The sequence below is a fragment of the Chinchilla lanigera genome, unplaced genomic scaffold (genome assembly GCF_000276665.1).
Source record: "Chinchilla lanigera isolate Chin_1 unplaced genomic scaffold, ChiLan1.0 scaffold00043, whole genome shotgun sequence".
Taxonomy (NCBI): Eukaryota; Metazoa; Chordata; class Mammalia; order Rodentia; family Chinchillidae; genus Chinchilla; species Chinchilla lanigera.
The window spans coordinates 13017417-13032901 of NW_004955444.1; the positions used below are offsets into that span (position 1 = coordinate 13017417).

The following is a 15485-nucleotide window of genomic DNA, read 5'->3' on the forward strand; positions in this document are numbered from 1 at the left end:
ATCCAGTTCCAAGTTGAAGACCTCCCCATTCCTCCCTGTACTTCTCTGGATAGTAATTGAATTAAGATATATATTTTTGGACCTTCAAGTTTAGTTTTAAAAATATTTTCCATTTTATTCCTTTTGACATCTGCTTCCTATGGTCTGTGTGTGTGGGGTGTGCACTTGCATGGATGTGCTTAGCAAGTGAAGTAATTCCTTCATAACTGGAGGAATTGGACTCCAATTGGTATTGGAATGACTCTAGCAATGTTCTTGACTCGAGGTGCAACGCAGCCTTCTTCCTGGTTTGCCAGAACTGTTATATTTATTGGCTTCTTTGGAGAAAATCCAATATTTGTAATACTTTAATAAAAATAAAATCCATCCCACTCATTTCCATTCATCTATGGAAAATTCAATGGGTATAATACACTAAGAAGAGATACTTTTGTAAAAGGAAGATTGCCCTTCCCATATTGAAATAGTAAGAAGACAGGTAGAATATTTGTTTCCAACCAGTATCAAAACTTCCAAATAAAAGAAAAAAATATCAAATAGTCATTTGTTTTTTTTCTTTAGAAATAGTCAACCTTTAATAATGATCTAAAGGCAGTGAGTAGTTGTAGCTTTCATAGAAATGTCAAAATTCATATACGCCAATTTTTAGCTAACTTTGATTTTAGTAACAATAAGATGAAATATGCAATTGCAAATAAAAATTTTTATAAGAAAGAAAAACAATAAATGATCTTAAACTAAAAGACTATATAGTCTACAGTCAGATGTGGTGATGCACCTATAATTGCTGCACCTTGGGAGGCAGAGGCAGGAGGACTGCAAATTTGAGCTTAGCCTGGACGATTTAGTGACTTAGTGAGATCCAACCTCCAAATAAAAATGGGCTGGGCATTTAGGTCAGTGTAAAGGTCCTGGGTTCAATCTTCAGTATCAGAAAAAAGGAAAGGGAAGGAGAGAGGAGAGAGAGAGAGGGAAGGAGGGAGAGAGAAAGAGAGGGAGAATGAGAGAGAGAGAGAGAGAGAGAGAGAGAGACCATCATGCTACCATTTTTAATGGCTAAATTTTTATGGGCTTAGTTTTTCCTAGACACTTATTCCCTGAAATTATCCTGTTAGTTACTTGTTTTACTTTCTAACTCATCTAAAAGACTAAAAGCTGCTTGTGAGGAAGTAAGTACTTTCTATATTTAATTCACCGGTTTTCCCCAGCATTATTAATAGAGAATACGGCACAGAATGCACACTTGAGAACTACGGTTTGAATGATAGATTGAACGGGTGAATAAAATATGACTTGCATCTAGAAACATTCAGCCCTCACTCAAAAGTTTCTATTTTGATCTGTTCCAAAGAAACTTGTATTAGAGTGGGTACTCCAAGCCTTTGCTTCTTTCAGTGCTTAAAAGACCCCCAGCGATATATAGCTATGCAACCTGAGGGATGCCATGTAATCTGAGGATAATTTTAAGGTTTTTAAAAATCTGTGCAGTGAGAAATTACATTGGATAATTGACAAAGTCACTTCCAATGCTATAGCCCCAGGATTCTATGACTTTGGGTAAATACGGAGATATTTAGAAGGCTCTTAAGACTAGAACACGCCTCTCTCCATGTCCATAGATCTCAGAATGTCATCTATTGCACTAAGACATTAATGTCAGGCCCAGCCTGGGCGTGCACCATCACCAGGAAGAAGACTGAAGCAATCATGACTATTGCTCTTGCCATGTAAGAAGCATAGCTCTGTGACCAAAATAGGGCTACAGATAAGCTCTTAGCCCCTGCACTTGTCACCGAGCAACTGCGGCTCACAAGCTCATTGATATCTCACCACATTCCTCTAGACACACTTGTTCAGCTATGCAGCTTCATCTGAAATGTGGTGCTTCAAAAGCCCCTACATTAAGCCATACATGGTTTCTTCCCAAGAAAGAGAGAGAAAATCAAATTTATAACACTGAAGAAAGAACTATAAAGTGGGAAGCTCTTCCCAAGGAAATTAAACCCAGCTCTTCCTGTGTAAAGCTCCAGTTGCAATCATCTGGAAAGGTCCCATGAGCATAGACTATCATATCCCTAGAAAAAGGACAGAACATTAGACCTGTAGGCACAGGCTGGGCTTGGTCCCTTCCGTCACCTGTGCCTTTGTGTAGTGCTCAGAAGAACAACTCCATTCAGGGATATGGGGCTTGGGTCTCCCAAACTTGTGCTCTTTTCTACTATATCATGTATTGCTTCTGTGTTAGGAGGTAATTTTGTCATAATTTGTGGCATTTCTAATGCTTATTCTTGAGGTCCACAGCCTCAGAGCTTTGCGTGGCTAGTCCAGACCACTTGGAATCTCCCTGAGTGAGCCAGATGAAGGCTGATGGTGAGGTGAGCCCCCCTGCTCTGATGTGAGGCCCACAGGTGAGTGAAAGCTGTAGGGCGGGCTGAGCGACAGTTCCTCACTGTGCTCTTCGGAGGAGCTAGCACACTTCCAGGAGATGCTCAGTCTCCCGGGTTGCCGATACACATGTCAAGTTGCCAAAAGTCTCTTTGACACAGAATAGAGCTAATAACTCGTTCTATTCACTTTCAGTTTTAATCTCATTAAAGATCTCCTCAACCCTGCCATTTCCACTAACCAGGACTCGATAGTCTCAGTCTGACACCATTTAAAACATGCTTCAGTAATTCAAACAATGATCTGTTGGCATTATCAGGATAAGCACATACTTTTTCCTGACCCTGAGGGTGAAATGAGGTGATACCCACAAGCCCCTGGTATGATCTCTTATGCCAATTTAATATCACAACACTATGAAGAAGGTATTGTCATACCCAGTGTAAAGCTGAGGAAGCTGAGGGACAAGAAGCTTACCCACACCTCCCATAATTAAGTGACAGCTAACATGCACTCTGAAATCTGCACTTTAAAAAAGCTTGCCTTAAAAACATGATGTTGGCATGCTTATTAAAAATATTCTTATATTTTCTTACTTTATATTTGTAATTGGATAGGCAATGTCTCAGAGAATAAGAAAAATAGTTTGGGGTATAACAACTATTTTGGAAATATAATGATTTGTTCTTGCAGAATCATTGGAAGATTACAGTTGTCATTCTCAGATACTGGATGGAGTATCAGATATTTATTATTCAACTCATGGCAGTTTTTCTTAGGCTTTCATACAAAACAGGATCACTTTTAGGTCTGCCTCCTTGCAGTTGGGAGGGCTCTGGAGTATCCAGTGACAAAAGGCATAGGCCGTTGTTGAAGGTAAGAGATGACATTCTAGGGATGCAGAGTGAAAGTCAAGCTTGGTTTTTCAGAAGCAGAGCTGCTCAGGACATTTTGAGAGCTCTGATTAGTCCCCTTCACAATTTCCCACAACTCTAGGCCCAGAAAGGCAAGAGAAGCTTCAGACCAAGCTGGGCTTGTTCAATCTGCAAGCCAGAGACCAGGAGATGCCTTCGGCTGGGCCACTTTCTGCCTAAATGGCTAAAAAGACTCAGCACTTCTCTACCTAGAATTAACCCATAGTGCGGAGGGAAAAGGCCCTTTAAGATAGGCCAGGCTGCCCCTTTGTGACTATAGCTACCCTCAAAGCTGCCCTCATCATCACTGTATATATGTGTCAACTGTATACATTATTTTAGGAGTCCATGGTGAGATTTACCCTAAGATCAGCAATGCTCCAAGGGCTGATCTCTGGCTAGGTGCCTCGCCAGGTCAACTGTGTAAGGCGTTAGATGATTAGGGACAAAATTAGACACTGGCAAGGAATAAATACTAGTACCACAGGGCACACGCCAGTGTCCTGAGAGGAAAGGCAAGGCAATTACAGAGGGACAACTGTGCACAAAGGGGCTACTCCACTTCCATCCCTAAGGAGTCCTTTACCAATCAGAACAGAGAATTCTTTAACAGTGGCTCCCCACTCCCAGGAACCACCAATGACTTCTTAGAAAATGTTCCCGGGCAGGTGGTAAGCAAAGCCAGAAAGGGAAACCACAACCCAAGGCAAAACAGGAGAGGCAGAAGTCTGCCCAATCCCCCCATAGAGTGTACGAGCTGTGCAAGGCACAACCAGGCCACTCCCAGCCAAAGACCTGCTTTGCTCCGCGTCCTTTTGCCCTGCAGACTGGCAAGAAGCTAAGTTTTGCCTTCAGTTTTGTCCACAGTTGTTGGCTGGCTCTATGGAGGATCACTACAGGGATTACAGATACACAGGGCGGCTATTTGTGACAGCGTCTCTATTCTCAGGGTTTTTTTCAAACACAGTGCATAGCAATCATAAACTCAGAGACCTCCACGGGGCTCTGAGGCAACTCTGACATCTTTCGAGGGGCCAACTAAACTGACGTAGAAGAACCAGCCTGATCCACATCATATCCATCCATCTATTCCTTCTTTACTGGTTATCTAAAATGTCAGACTCACTTTATAAAAATGTAAAATACAGGAATATTGGAGGAAGGCATTGAAAATCACTAGTTCCGCTATTTGAAGGTCTTAACTTTCTGGTGTTTTTCCTTCTTGATTTTATCTTCCCATACACATAGAAGTTAGATATGAATATATACATTCTATACTGTGGTCTGTGAATGTCTAAATCTCATACAGTATATAAAAAATATATACTTGTTGTGCTTTTTAAAAATCTTTTTTCCTTAAAATGTCAGAAGTGAAATAAATAGGTGAAAGGAAAGCAATACTTCTAAAGACTCCTGCCGTCTTAGAGATTTGTAAGGAGCAACGGATAACTCACTTTCCTCTAGTCATCTGTTAAAATACTTGTGAAAGCGTGCCACGCTCAATGGAGAACATGACCAGGAAGCGTGAGGTACTGATCTTGACCTTTGCCGCTAGGAGGATCTCCCTGCCATCTGCCCTAAGTGCCTTCTGCTGAGTCAACTTCAACTGTGTTCTGTCTTGTCACCTTCTCAATATAACTAGAAGCAGCTGCTTCCTATTGTACGTCTGTCTGGCCTCTGAAGGAAACCTGTTGCCACATCTCTCCCCGCCCTCCTGGCGTCTTTGGAGCCTGGCTAGAGGGAGACAGAGTTGAGTTGTTTGCCTCGTTCAAAGCTCCAACAAGACCCATGGGGGCTTTGTCCTGTATGTGTTCTCCAGTCTCTCCATCCCAGACAGAGAGCCAATTCCTCTCCTCAGATATCTCTGATAAGGCCCCACCAGACCAGGGTTGTGTATAGAGATGACCTCACTCGCAAGCAATGGGCTCCTATTTATACACTGCAGACTCAGGGTGGCCCTGCACCGGGGTGCTGATTCACAGCTAATGATTAAACTGTATTTGGCCTTCACTGTAAATAAGGAGAAAGAAAAAAGTTTACATTGTCCCTTTGTGAATCTCTTTGATTTCATCATCAAGAGAAAAGTTTCCTTCTTTCAATGAAACCCAGATTTATCTTAGAACTTTTCAGGAATACGAGTGTGTAAAAGAAAGGAGATTGATTTCCATGATGTGTAAATCTAAAATGAGATAATTATAGGGAATGTCCTGAAGACACTGTATAGGAAATGGCTTTTGGCTTTTAATAGGATCTGCCCTTCTAATGATAAAACAGTAAGAATAGCTAGTATTTATCAGACACTCACTGCATGCCAGGCATGCTTAGCATTTTGCTTTTGCTTATTTAATTCCTTGCAGTGACTCTGTAAAGTGAGTACTGTAATTATTTCCTTTTTTTACAGAGGAGAAACCTGAGGGACTGTATGTGCTTGCAGTGGTTTGAGTAGATCTTAAAACCATGCTTGGTTGGAACAAAAAAGAAGTAGAATGAAAAATACAACACAATACCACTTATCAAATCAACAGATGTGCATATAAAACAATACACACTTTATGATAACACAGGCAGACCAAATGTGCATATAAAACAATACACACTTTATGATAACACAGGCAGACCAAATGTGTCAGAGTGGCTATCTATGGGGGAGAAGAGTAGTAGATAATGAGAGAGTTCTTGCACACAGGAAGGAGAACAATGCGCCAGGAACTGAGCCGTTTTAACACCTCAATGACTGAAGACCAACTGAAAACAACAAATGATCCCTAGGTTAGAGCAGGGAGATAGCAACAGACTGCTCCAGGTTAGGGAGCCAGAGACCTGGATTCCAGCCTCTTAAACTGCCCCACTGTGTATAATTAGTGCATGAATCAATTCTTAAAAAGAAACCTGCCATGCAGCTCAACCTCTTTGGATGCTATGGTTTAGATGAGTGTCCTCCAAAGTTCTGTAGGTACAGTGTAGCTCCTCCCCAGGGTGGCACTATTGAGAGGTGCTCTGGACCTTTATGTGGCGGGGCCTTATGGGAGTTTCCTTGTCAATAGAGTTGTACTTTTGAAGGGTCGCACAAGTCATTCTTTCTCTCTTTCCCTCCTTGCCTCCCTCTCTCTCTTTCCCTCTCTCTCTCTCTCTCTCTTTCCCTCTCTTTCTCTCTCTCTCTCTCTCTCTGTCACTACCCCTTCTAAGCATTTGCTGTGATATTTGCTCCCACCCTGATGTGCTTCCCTTGTCAGATACCCAAGACAAAGGGATTGCTCAGTTGTGGACCTAATCTCCTGAACTACAAGCCAATAAACCTCTCTTTACTTCATAAGTAGCCCATGTCAGATATTTCATTATAGTGAAGGGAAGCTGACTAATGCATCTTAGGCTGTCATGGTGCCTCCATGTCTTTAGTCAAGGTAATTTTAACTTTGGGGAAGAGTGAGAAGTTGAACAGCTCCAGATCTGGTGAGTAAGGTGGACAAAGACACATTGTAATGTTTTTATGAGTCTGCCTTTTCATTGGTTGATGCTCAGAAGCAGCATTTACCATGTTTCGGGTAGCACCTTGAAAAGACACTCATGAAAGAGAACATCTGGAGATGCTTCAGACAGTGCGAATAAAAATGGGATCATGTGGCTGAAGTGACGGGAAATATTTTGAGGGGGATTCGTGGCAATATGTTTTTACTGTAATAAATTTAAAAAATTTCAAACATTCACCATATATTTTGATCACATCTTATGTATTAGATCTTCAGGAAAAAGCACATTTGCTAGATTTTTACCTGCCAACTCCAAGTGTGAGTTTAACAGCCATTCATCCATTCAGCAAGTTTTAAATGAATCTTAGTACCAGTACCAGGCACTGGACCAGACAAAGGGCAAGTAGAGAAGAATGAACCTACCCTCTGTCCTCCATGAGCTCCTATTGAACTATTCTCTAACCCCAGTTGGACTGATCTTTCTCTTCCTGTGGCCCTGGTGAAGCCTATAGCTCAAACTGGCACATGAATTTTTAAAGCACTACTGAGCATTTCTTAAGACCATTTGGATTTCCATCAAGAAAGTTTGCTGTAACAACACAATTCATTTTTATTACTAGGGTTTGATTTTTCTTATTACTAATCTTTCAAATGGAGTTGACAGAGTGGCCGTGGCATACACTTGTAATCCTAGCACTGAACAAGGCTGAGGCAAGAAGATTATAAATCTGAGTCTCACCTGGGATTCTTAGTGAGACCGTATCTCAAAATGAAAAATAAAAAGGGCTGAGGATGTAGTAGCTCAGTGGTAGAGAGCCTCAGTACCATGGTGGGGGGAGTTGACCAGAAAAGAGCAACATAAACAGTAGCAACTCGGGAAACTTTAGTAATTTCTGCCTCATCAGCATATGTGATTTTTTTTTTTTTTATGTGACTGGGCCATGCTGTGAATATTTCAGAGACATATCAGGAAGGAGATCATTCTATACTAAATGAACAAACTGTATACCAGGATGGAAATTTCTAGTGTGGAACTGAGGAAGTCACAAACCCCAGAGGTTACAGTCTTGATTTAGACTCCTTAGGAGTCACCTGATTTACCTCAATAGTCTTACAAGTGTCCTCCAGTTGACTGATCATTCCCTGGACTCGATCGTTGCTTCCCACAAGGACAGCGATGCCATCACTGAGCTCTGACTGATGAAGAGAAAAGAGAGACTCAAGACCTGCGAGGTTTTCTAGTCACCATGATTGTGGATTAACCATGGTATTGTCTTCATGGAGGTCCTCACTTAGGGTCCATGCAATCCCTAAGCAATAACAGAGAGGCTGTGAAACTTCTGACATTGCAAATAAACCTTTGCACAGGAAAACATTTGCGTGGGAAGAGGTGTATAGTTTGCAGCACTTCTTACTGGAGCTTGACTCTGTTAAAAACATGGAGAACACTAACCTATGGGCCAATAAGAATAGTGTATTCAAGCTAAGGAATTCTAAACATTGTTTATAAATGGAATGGAGTCTCACAGATGACTTTAGGTACACAAAATGAATTATTTGCCTAGTGCAGCTCAACATCAGTTATATTTGGGAAGTATCTATAGTAAATACTGATTTATTTGGCATATATTTATCACACTCCTGCTATGCTAAGAACATATACATAATACTTTCCACTACTTGAACAGCAAAGTTTGAAAAAATCTGCTTGGTGTTCATAACTTTGCTAGCTAGTCAAACTGAAAATCTGACTTGAAAAACCTGTACCAGCTAGGAGTGAGTCTTGCATTGCATCTCATGTGGACACAAAAGGGTGACACATCAGTTTAAGCCCTGCTCTTGCCCAACAAATTTTTAGTGAGAAATGGTAAAAAAAAAAAGAAAAGGGCAAGAGTAAAGACCCCAGGAGGTGTACTGCATGTAGTTCTTATAGAGGGAGGCTTTCCTTCCCAAGAATAACATTTCTCCTCCTGCAGTTTCTCTCCAGCTTCCAGTAGGCCAAGAAGCCTCCAACTCAAGGTGAGATACTCGCACAAAAAATTTTAAAAGTTATATTTACTATATTGTGTTTGGTATTTGATGCACTGTATTTACTGTGTTTAGATGTTTTAGGGGATATTTCCACAACCTAGGGCTGTTAACTGTGTTAAAATCTTGGGGAAATGAATTTATAAGTATAATATTTGGGCCTCAGAACCAATTATTTGGTTTTCCATTATTTTTTATGGGGAACATAGGTGCAGTTCTCAAATTTTCAGTCTTTGAAATGAATCTGGAATGTATTGAGTTTGAACTGAGGTATCACTGTAGTGTGAAACAGATACCATCCAGGTCTACTGTACTAGGACTTGGGAGGCGGCAGCAGGACAAAAGGAGGACAAGGGAGAATAAATCAAAAATGAATTAAAAATAAATATTATCAATATCTTGTAAGATCTTCCTTCTTTAGCAGCTAATTGGTATTGGCTGTAGCTAGTATTGCCCAAGAATTTGGCTCCCAAATTGGCTTTCAACTCTGATCTCCACAGTGAAACACTAGCAAAATGTGGAATTGATGACTGAGTGAAAGAAAATGAGAAATGGAGTTGCTCAGATTCTCGTATCAGAAGTGGGTGCAACAATTGGCTCACCGGTTCCTCCTTTATCTGCACCAAACAGGTAAGTTCTGACCTGCACCTGCATGAAACCAGGTTGGCAGGTTGGTAATGAGCTGATGTGGAGGCTGTGTTTGGTCAGGAGGGACTGTGAGGTCCTGGGGAAGGAACATGCATCATACTCAAAGAGCAGCTTTTAGCAGTTGGTCCAGACTATCTAAGGTAGCATGAGGAAGTTTTAGAGTTGTTCTGTAACTATGTGTTATTATTACAACTCTTGCCCACAAAAAGTGGGAGATACAAGAGCCAAGAGGAAACTTCATTGGTGAATGATGAGTAGTATTCTGTGGCTAGAGAAAAATAAAAGCCCTCTTATCTACAATCTAAATTTCAAATAATCTTTAGCAATTTGAGCTTGAGCCCTGCCTCTTAACACTGCTTATCTTCAGCAACTTCCCAAAGGCACACACACTGTTACCCTGTTCTTCTGTATCTCTTCCTGAACTGTGACACCCTGGCCTTGCTGGCTTTCTCCATCTCTTTGCAGGAAATCTAACAGGGTGGCACATGGGCACCAGCTGCAGAGCATCCTTTTGCTTGGGCTCTCTGTACACACCCACCAAGGTCCCATGGCCCTTGTGTGGCTTGGGCTCCTCCCTCCTTTCACAGCAGGGAGCTGACCATCCCAGGACTTGGAAGCAGCTAAGGAGGGAGGGCTAGAGTGGCTACATTACCTTCTGTCTTTGGAACACGTGAGTGAGGGGAGCCACCTGGCAGTCCTTGTGAGCACCAAACACTTTGCAGAGGGAGCAGGTGGGCACTTCGCAGTTAAGACAGTAGATGTTGATACGCTCCTCTTCGTGCTCCTCACACATGGGCTGATCAGACTTCTTCTCTGGCCTGGGAGGAGGTTAAGCAGATAAATGCCTATTAACTCCTATTGGAGCAGAGCAGAGTTTACCTTGCAAACTCCAGCTCATCTTGAATGCTCAGCAACATGATTCCAGAAGACTCCCAGAGTCCCTCTTATGAGCCCAGAACCTTCCCAGCTCAGCTTTTCTACAAGTGTAATGGTGGGTCTTGATAGATCCCTAACAACTTGTTTAAGGTGGGGTTTGGGACACAGAGACTCTGATTTGTCAAGTTTTGTGGTATATTTCCATCATGGCCATTTCAATTCAAAGTTTTAAAACCTGGCTAGTCAAATTCTTGAAAGTTGAATTCTGGGCTCTGGTCAGCTGTCTGGTCAGGATCCTGCTCCAGCTCTGTGTTCATAAGCTTACAAATCAGTCATATGACACTTTCCCATGATGGGTAAGACAGAAAAGTTTCTAATAAATTAAGTCTCAGTCTTATACCAGTGGAGGAACTCTATCCTACCCTTCTAGCCTCTGGCCCCAGAAAACACTTTTTCCTCTACCAGATCATGGCTAGGGAGACCTGAAAGTTTCTCTGGTATTAATCTGTGTGCTAGTTAGAACTAGTTGTATGTAAGAATGAGATGTTGGTGTAACCTTCTTATACAAAACCTGGGAATCTTTATATGTCCCATCTAAAAGGTATTGGAAAAATTCAAATTCAAATCCAAAAGCTTTGCTCATATTACCAAACATAAAATTATTTAGACATATTTCAGATATGAGACTATATTTTTTCAGTTGTCATTGAGATGCATTTCTCAAAAGCCACAGGTTTTAGAGAAATAAAATTAATTTAGGGATCATGACCAGCATTGTTAAAACAAAAATAGAGGAGAATAGCAAATACTGTGAATTATACATAGGAAATATAAGCATTCATATGTAAAAACTTTTGTTTCAGGTGTACATTTACAAAATAAATTATATGCATATATTTGTATACATGTTTCAGGTATACATTTGTATACATTGCATACATAGATATGAAACAAAAGCATATTTTATATGCATACATCTATACATTTAAGTGGTCACTGTATTACAGTGTAAAACATACTACCTTCTCTGAGTCACCAATAAAAACATTTGAACACTATTAATATTGATGTGTGGTATCATATCGCTGCAGTGCCAGAACTCAGAGAAAGGCAGAGAACATGCTGATACACCTATATAAATCCCTAGAAGAAGTCAAGTGCTTGAGACTGAGAGAACTAAATGTTGGGAAAAGACTGGGTCTGGTAAGGAGGTTGTATGGATGTGCAGCTTCCAGATTTTGTAACCTGGTGTTTGCAAAGGGCATTTCTGTCTGGTTTCATAGTAATATACTTTCATAAGATCTGTAACCTCTTGACTTGACCATATGCTTGGAACTCAAAAAAGAAAGCAACCCAGTAACTAGGAAGATCATCTCCCTCACAGACCTGTTTCCTCCATTAGAATGTGAGCTCCTTGAGAATAGGGGCCATACTCTGTCTTAATTTTTGCTGGAGCCCCAGGGACCAGAAGAATGCCTCGCAAAAAGGAAGGGGTCCTCCCAAAAGGAAGGGCCCAACGAATGAATGAGAAAGTAAAAGAGAATTTGCCTAAAGTACTGTATTCAAAGTGCTCTAATATAACATGGCCCAGCTGGAGAAAGCATGGGAAGTATGAAAAACCTAGGGTCACATGGCACTTATGGTTGTCAAGGAAGAGATCAGACAACATGCTGGATACTCCATTAATAAATGACAAAGCCCTCAGGGTTATCTAGAGACTAGGACTGGTGAATCGGTCTCTACCTGGTTAAAGGCATCTCCACCTCTAAAACCTCTTCCATGTATCTCCATCTTATATAAATGTGGACTAAGCCAATCTAGAGCATGTCTACTAGAAAATGGCACACACACTGCTATTGCAGCTCAGCTTTCCTAGGCATTTCCTGAGGGCAATCTGTGTCCCATGTTATGAGTCAACATTTATGACAAGAGATTTTTATACAGTGTATAATATATGCGGATATTGATCAAGCAGAAATAGCCATAAGACTATATGTTTATTTCTGTTTTTGATCCAATTTATTCTGTTTTTATGATACAATATATGTGAGATCTGCTTTCCATATTCCTTATTAGGTTTTCTTCTTCAAAGGGCAACACCTATTTACAAATGAATGCATAATAAAAACCTCTGGACAATTTAAAAGTAACAGATTTGGGACAAATGTGGAATACAGAATAAAGACATGAACAGATTTTTATGAAGTGAGAGTGGCTTGAGCTCACAGTTGTGGTTCAAGGGTCGGCGTCATATTTTCTCAGTGGTACCTAGCTATTTGGTGCAAACTAGGTTGAAAGAATCTGTAGGGTGCTCTGTCTGGTCTCTGAGGCTGCTGGGTCATTCTGGAGTTTGATGAGGGGTGGGAATCTGGTCTTGGTGAGGCAATTCAGACTGTATCTCTGTAGTTCAACTGATCTTAGAGCTTATTCCAGCTCAGCTGCTCCACTGGTGCGTAGGTGGCCTTAGGTAATTTAACCTCTTTTGATCTCAATTTTTAATGATATCTAGAAATGTGACTATGTGCCTTCTAATTAAATACAGCAGAATGAACACAGGAATTTGTGTTTCTTGTTGAAATCTCACTGAAATGAAAGTAAGGGAATAAAAAGATGCAAGTCAATAAGGGCAAGAAGTGAGCAAGACGACAGCAATGAGAAACGTCTACCAAATGTTGGAAACTGGGAACATCTGGATAAAAGGAAAGAATTTACTTGAGATGCATCTTAGTTTACTAAATGCCTGCAGGGGAAAAGCCTACAAGAAACCAGGTGACTTGAGCTATGGAGCCCTGGAAAGGTTTGCGAACTGCAGCCAGAAGCAGCAACTGAACTGCTACAAGTTATCCTGAATGCAGTGGTTGGAGGGAGACTGAGAAGAGAAAGGCTTTGTGTACATTCCAAGAGATTGTGTGAGGATGTATTCTGTAAAAACAAGGGTGTAATGAACTTAGAGGAAGACACAGAATCCAAGAAGTAAGGGCTTCAACCATGGGATAGTAAAGGGAATTCCCCAGGAGAAGGAAGATCCCAGCCAAAAGAGAGCACAATCCTAATCACCTAGACTTGAAAGTTAATAATATCTAAAATTGAAAAATCAAGAGTCAGAAGCATAGCAGTCAAATATACAGATCCTTAGTGATAAATAGCACAAAAACACCTAAAAGAATTAATAGATTGATTTTGTGGGGGGTGACACCTGAGTTTTAACAAAAGCAGAGTGGGAAACATGCCTCTCATTATAGACCTTCTAATACTAAATTTTTAAAGACCTGACTTTCGCTGAAACATCAAAGACCTTTTAGAGGGTGATAATAATAACAAAGACTACCTCACAGCATTGTTGTGAGTATTAAAGAATTATACATGGTTCACCTAGAAAGCACCCTCAATGGTGTCAGACACACAGCACATAATTTTGTTTACATTTTAAATTACTGTTATGTTTATAAATTACTGTTATGTTCATAGTAACTATTATGTTAATGTTAACCAAATTAGTGGCTTCTCTTGCCAACCCCCGATCATGCAGAATTATAGATAAGGCCAGGATTTGTGGAGACCTACAGTCTCTAGCAGTTCTGTAAGAGATCAGAGCTGACCAGCACCTCATAGCCTATTATTGACACATCTCTCTTCCTACTGTCCCCCCAGTGACCAGAGCTGGGCTCATCTCACTCTGTATGAACCAGGTATATCCAAAATCATTCCAAAGTTGTTTAATTTTCCCTGAGGCTCGTAGTTCTGGTCTGTTAAGCTGCCATCCTCTAGGCAACAACTGGTTTTATACCCAGACATGTGGCCAAGCCCTCTGGGCAACTTGTGGTTTTTCCATCAAGTAAAAATGTACCAAGGCAAATCTCAAATTCAAGAAACAACATAAGAAGAATTTGGTAATCACAAAACACCCTAGTCCACTCAGTTATGAGCTTTATTATTGGAAATTTGGCTCATTGCTGTTATATAATTTGCCTCCCAGCCCCTGGATAATGTTTTTGTCAGCTGCACCAAAAGACTTAATAATTCAGGCAAGCATTTGTCTCGTACAGTTTCACTAATGCTACAAGTTTTAATATCAGCCCTCCTCTGGACTTTATAACAAGTATTATCTTTTCATATTTCAAGTTCCCACTGTGAAAAATAGTGAGACTGAGTTATTGCAATAAATACACAGGAGAATATTTGTGGTGTTGTCGAAATAGCTGGCACTACAGAGCAGCTGTTCTGTGCAAGGCGCCATACTGGGTGCTGAAACAGTTGTCATATAAACTCCTTTTCACAATTGTTTGGCTATTAATTAACTGGTGAATTTTTGAAGAGACCCTGGGTGTACAATATTTCTATTGTAAAGTACTGAAATACAATGAGATCAGGTCCGTGCGGTACTGTGAAAACCACGAAAGCGAATAACCAAAATACAATGAGATCAGATCTGTGATAGTGCTTTCCTTTTTGTTAAGAGATTTTGGAGCAAAGGAAACAGGTGCCTGCAGTATATCATCAGCAATTCTTCCCCAGCCCCATCTATAGCTGGGTACTATCTAATTTAGTTTTGAATCTTAAGCAGAAACTAATAGCCATAATAATTGCAATAATTGCCTGTTAGATTTATAGAACAGCTTTCCTTGTAAGAGCACAAAACTCTTAGAGCCCTGCAGAGGTTCCATAAATACATGTCCCCTAGTGAGAATGATGATGGGGCCATTTCTCCACATTGCTCTTAACATTGTGGTCCAGACCGACAAGTGCACAGTTGTAAAGGGCTCTTCGCATTATGTCTTCTGGAGATATACTCCTGTAGTGTCATCTCTAGGAAAGGAAGTATATAGCCAATGTGGTTCAATGAATAACAAACCTTTTACGTTTTCTAATGAATGGGTGTATATACTGCATATCAATCAACCAATAAATGAGCAAGTGAATGATAAGTGTATTCAATAAATACAATCTCGGAAACAGTGAAATATAACCTGAACTCCATCTTTTTAAAAATCTCCCAAATATCTTAAACTGTAAATGCCTAAAGGCAAGCTTATATCTTGCTTTGAATTTCCCATAGAGTCAATATAGTGACAAACTGTCAGAACATTTTATCTTTTAGTATTATCTACAGGAGTCTAAGATAAGACTCTATGAATTAGGCACTGGGTATTTTATTTGATTACTTTAT

At 40.5% G+C, this 15485-nt stretch overlaps 1 protein-coding gene across 4 annotated transcripts in view; it reads right to left on the reverse strand.

Annotated features, from left to right (window-relative positions):
* Trim55 (tripartite motif containing 55) overlaps nt 1-15485 on the reverse strand; it is a 42260-nt gene that overhangs the window by 25055 nt on the left and 1720 nt on the right. For all 4 annotated transcript variants that reach the window (XM_005392155.2, XM_005392158.2, XM_005392156.2 and 1 more), the window contains exons 3-4: nt 10095-10260; nt 7868-7963 (exon numbers count right to left, since the gene is read on the reverse strand). In XM_005392155.2, coding sequence (XP_005392212.1) covers nt 7868-7963; nt 10095-10260 — 262 coding nt within the window. The remainder of the gene's footprint in view (nt 1-7867; nt 7964-10094; nt 10261-15485) is intronic.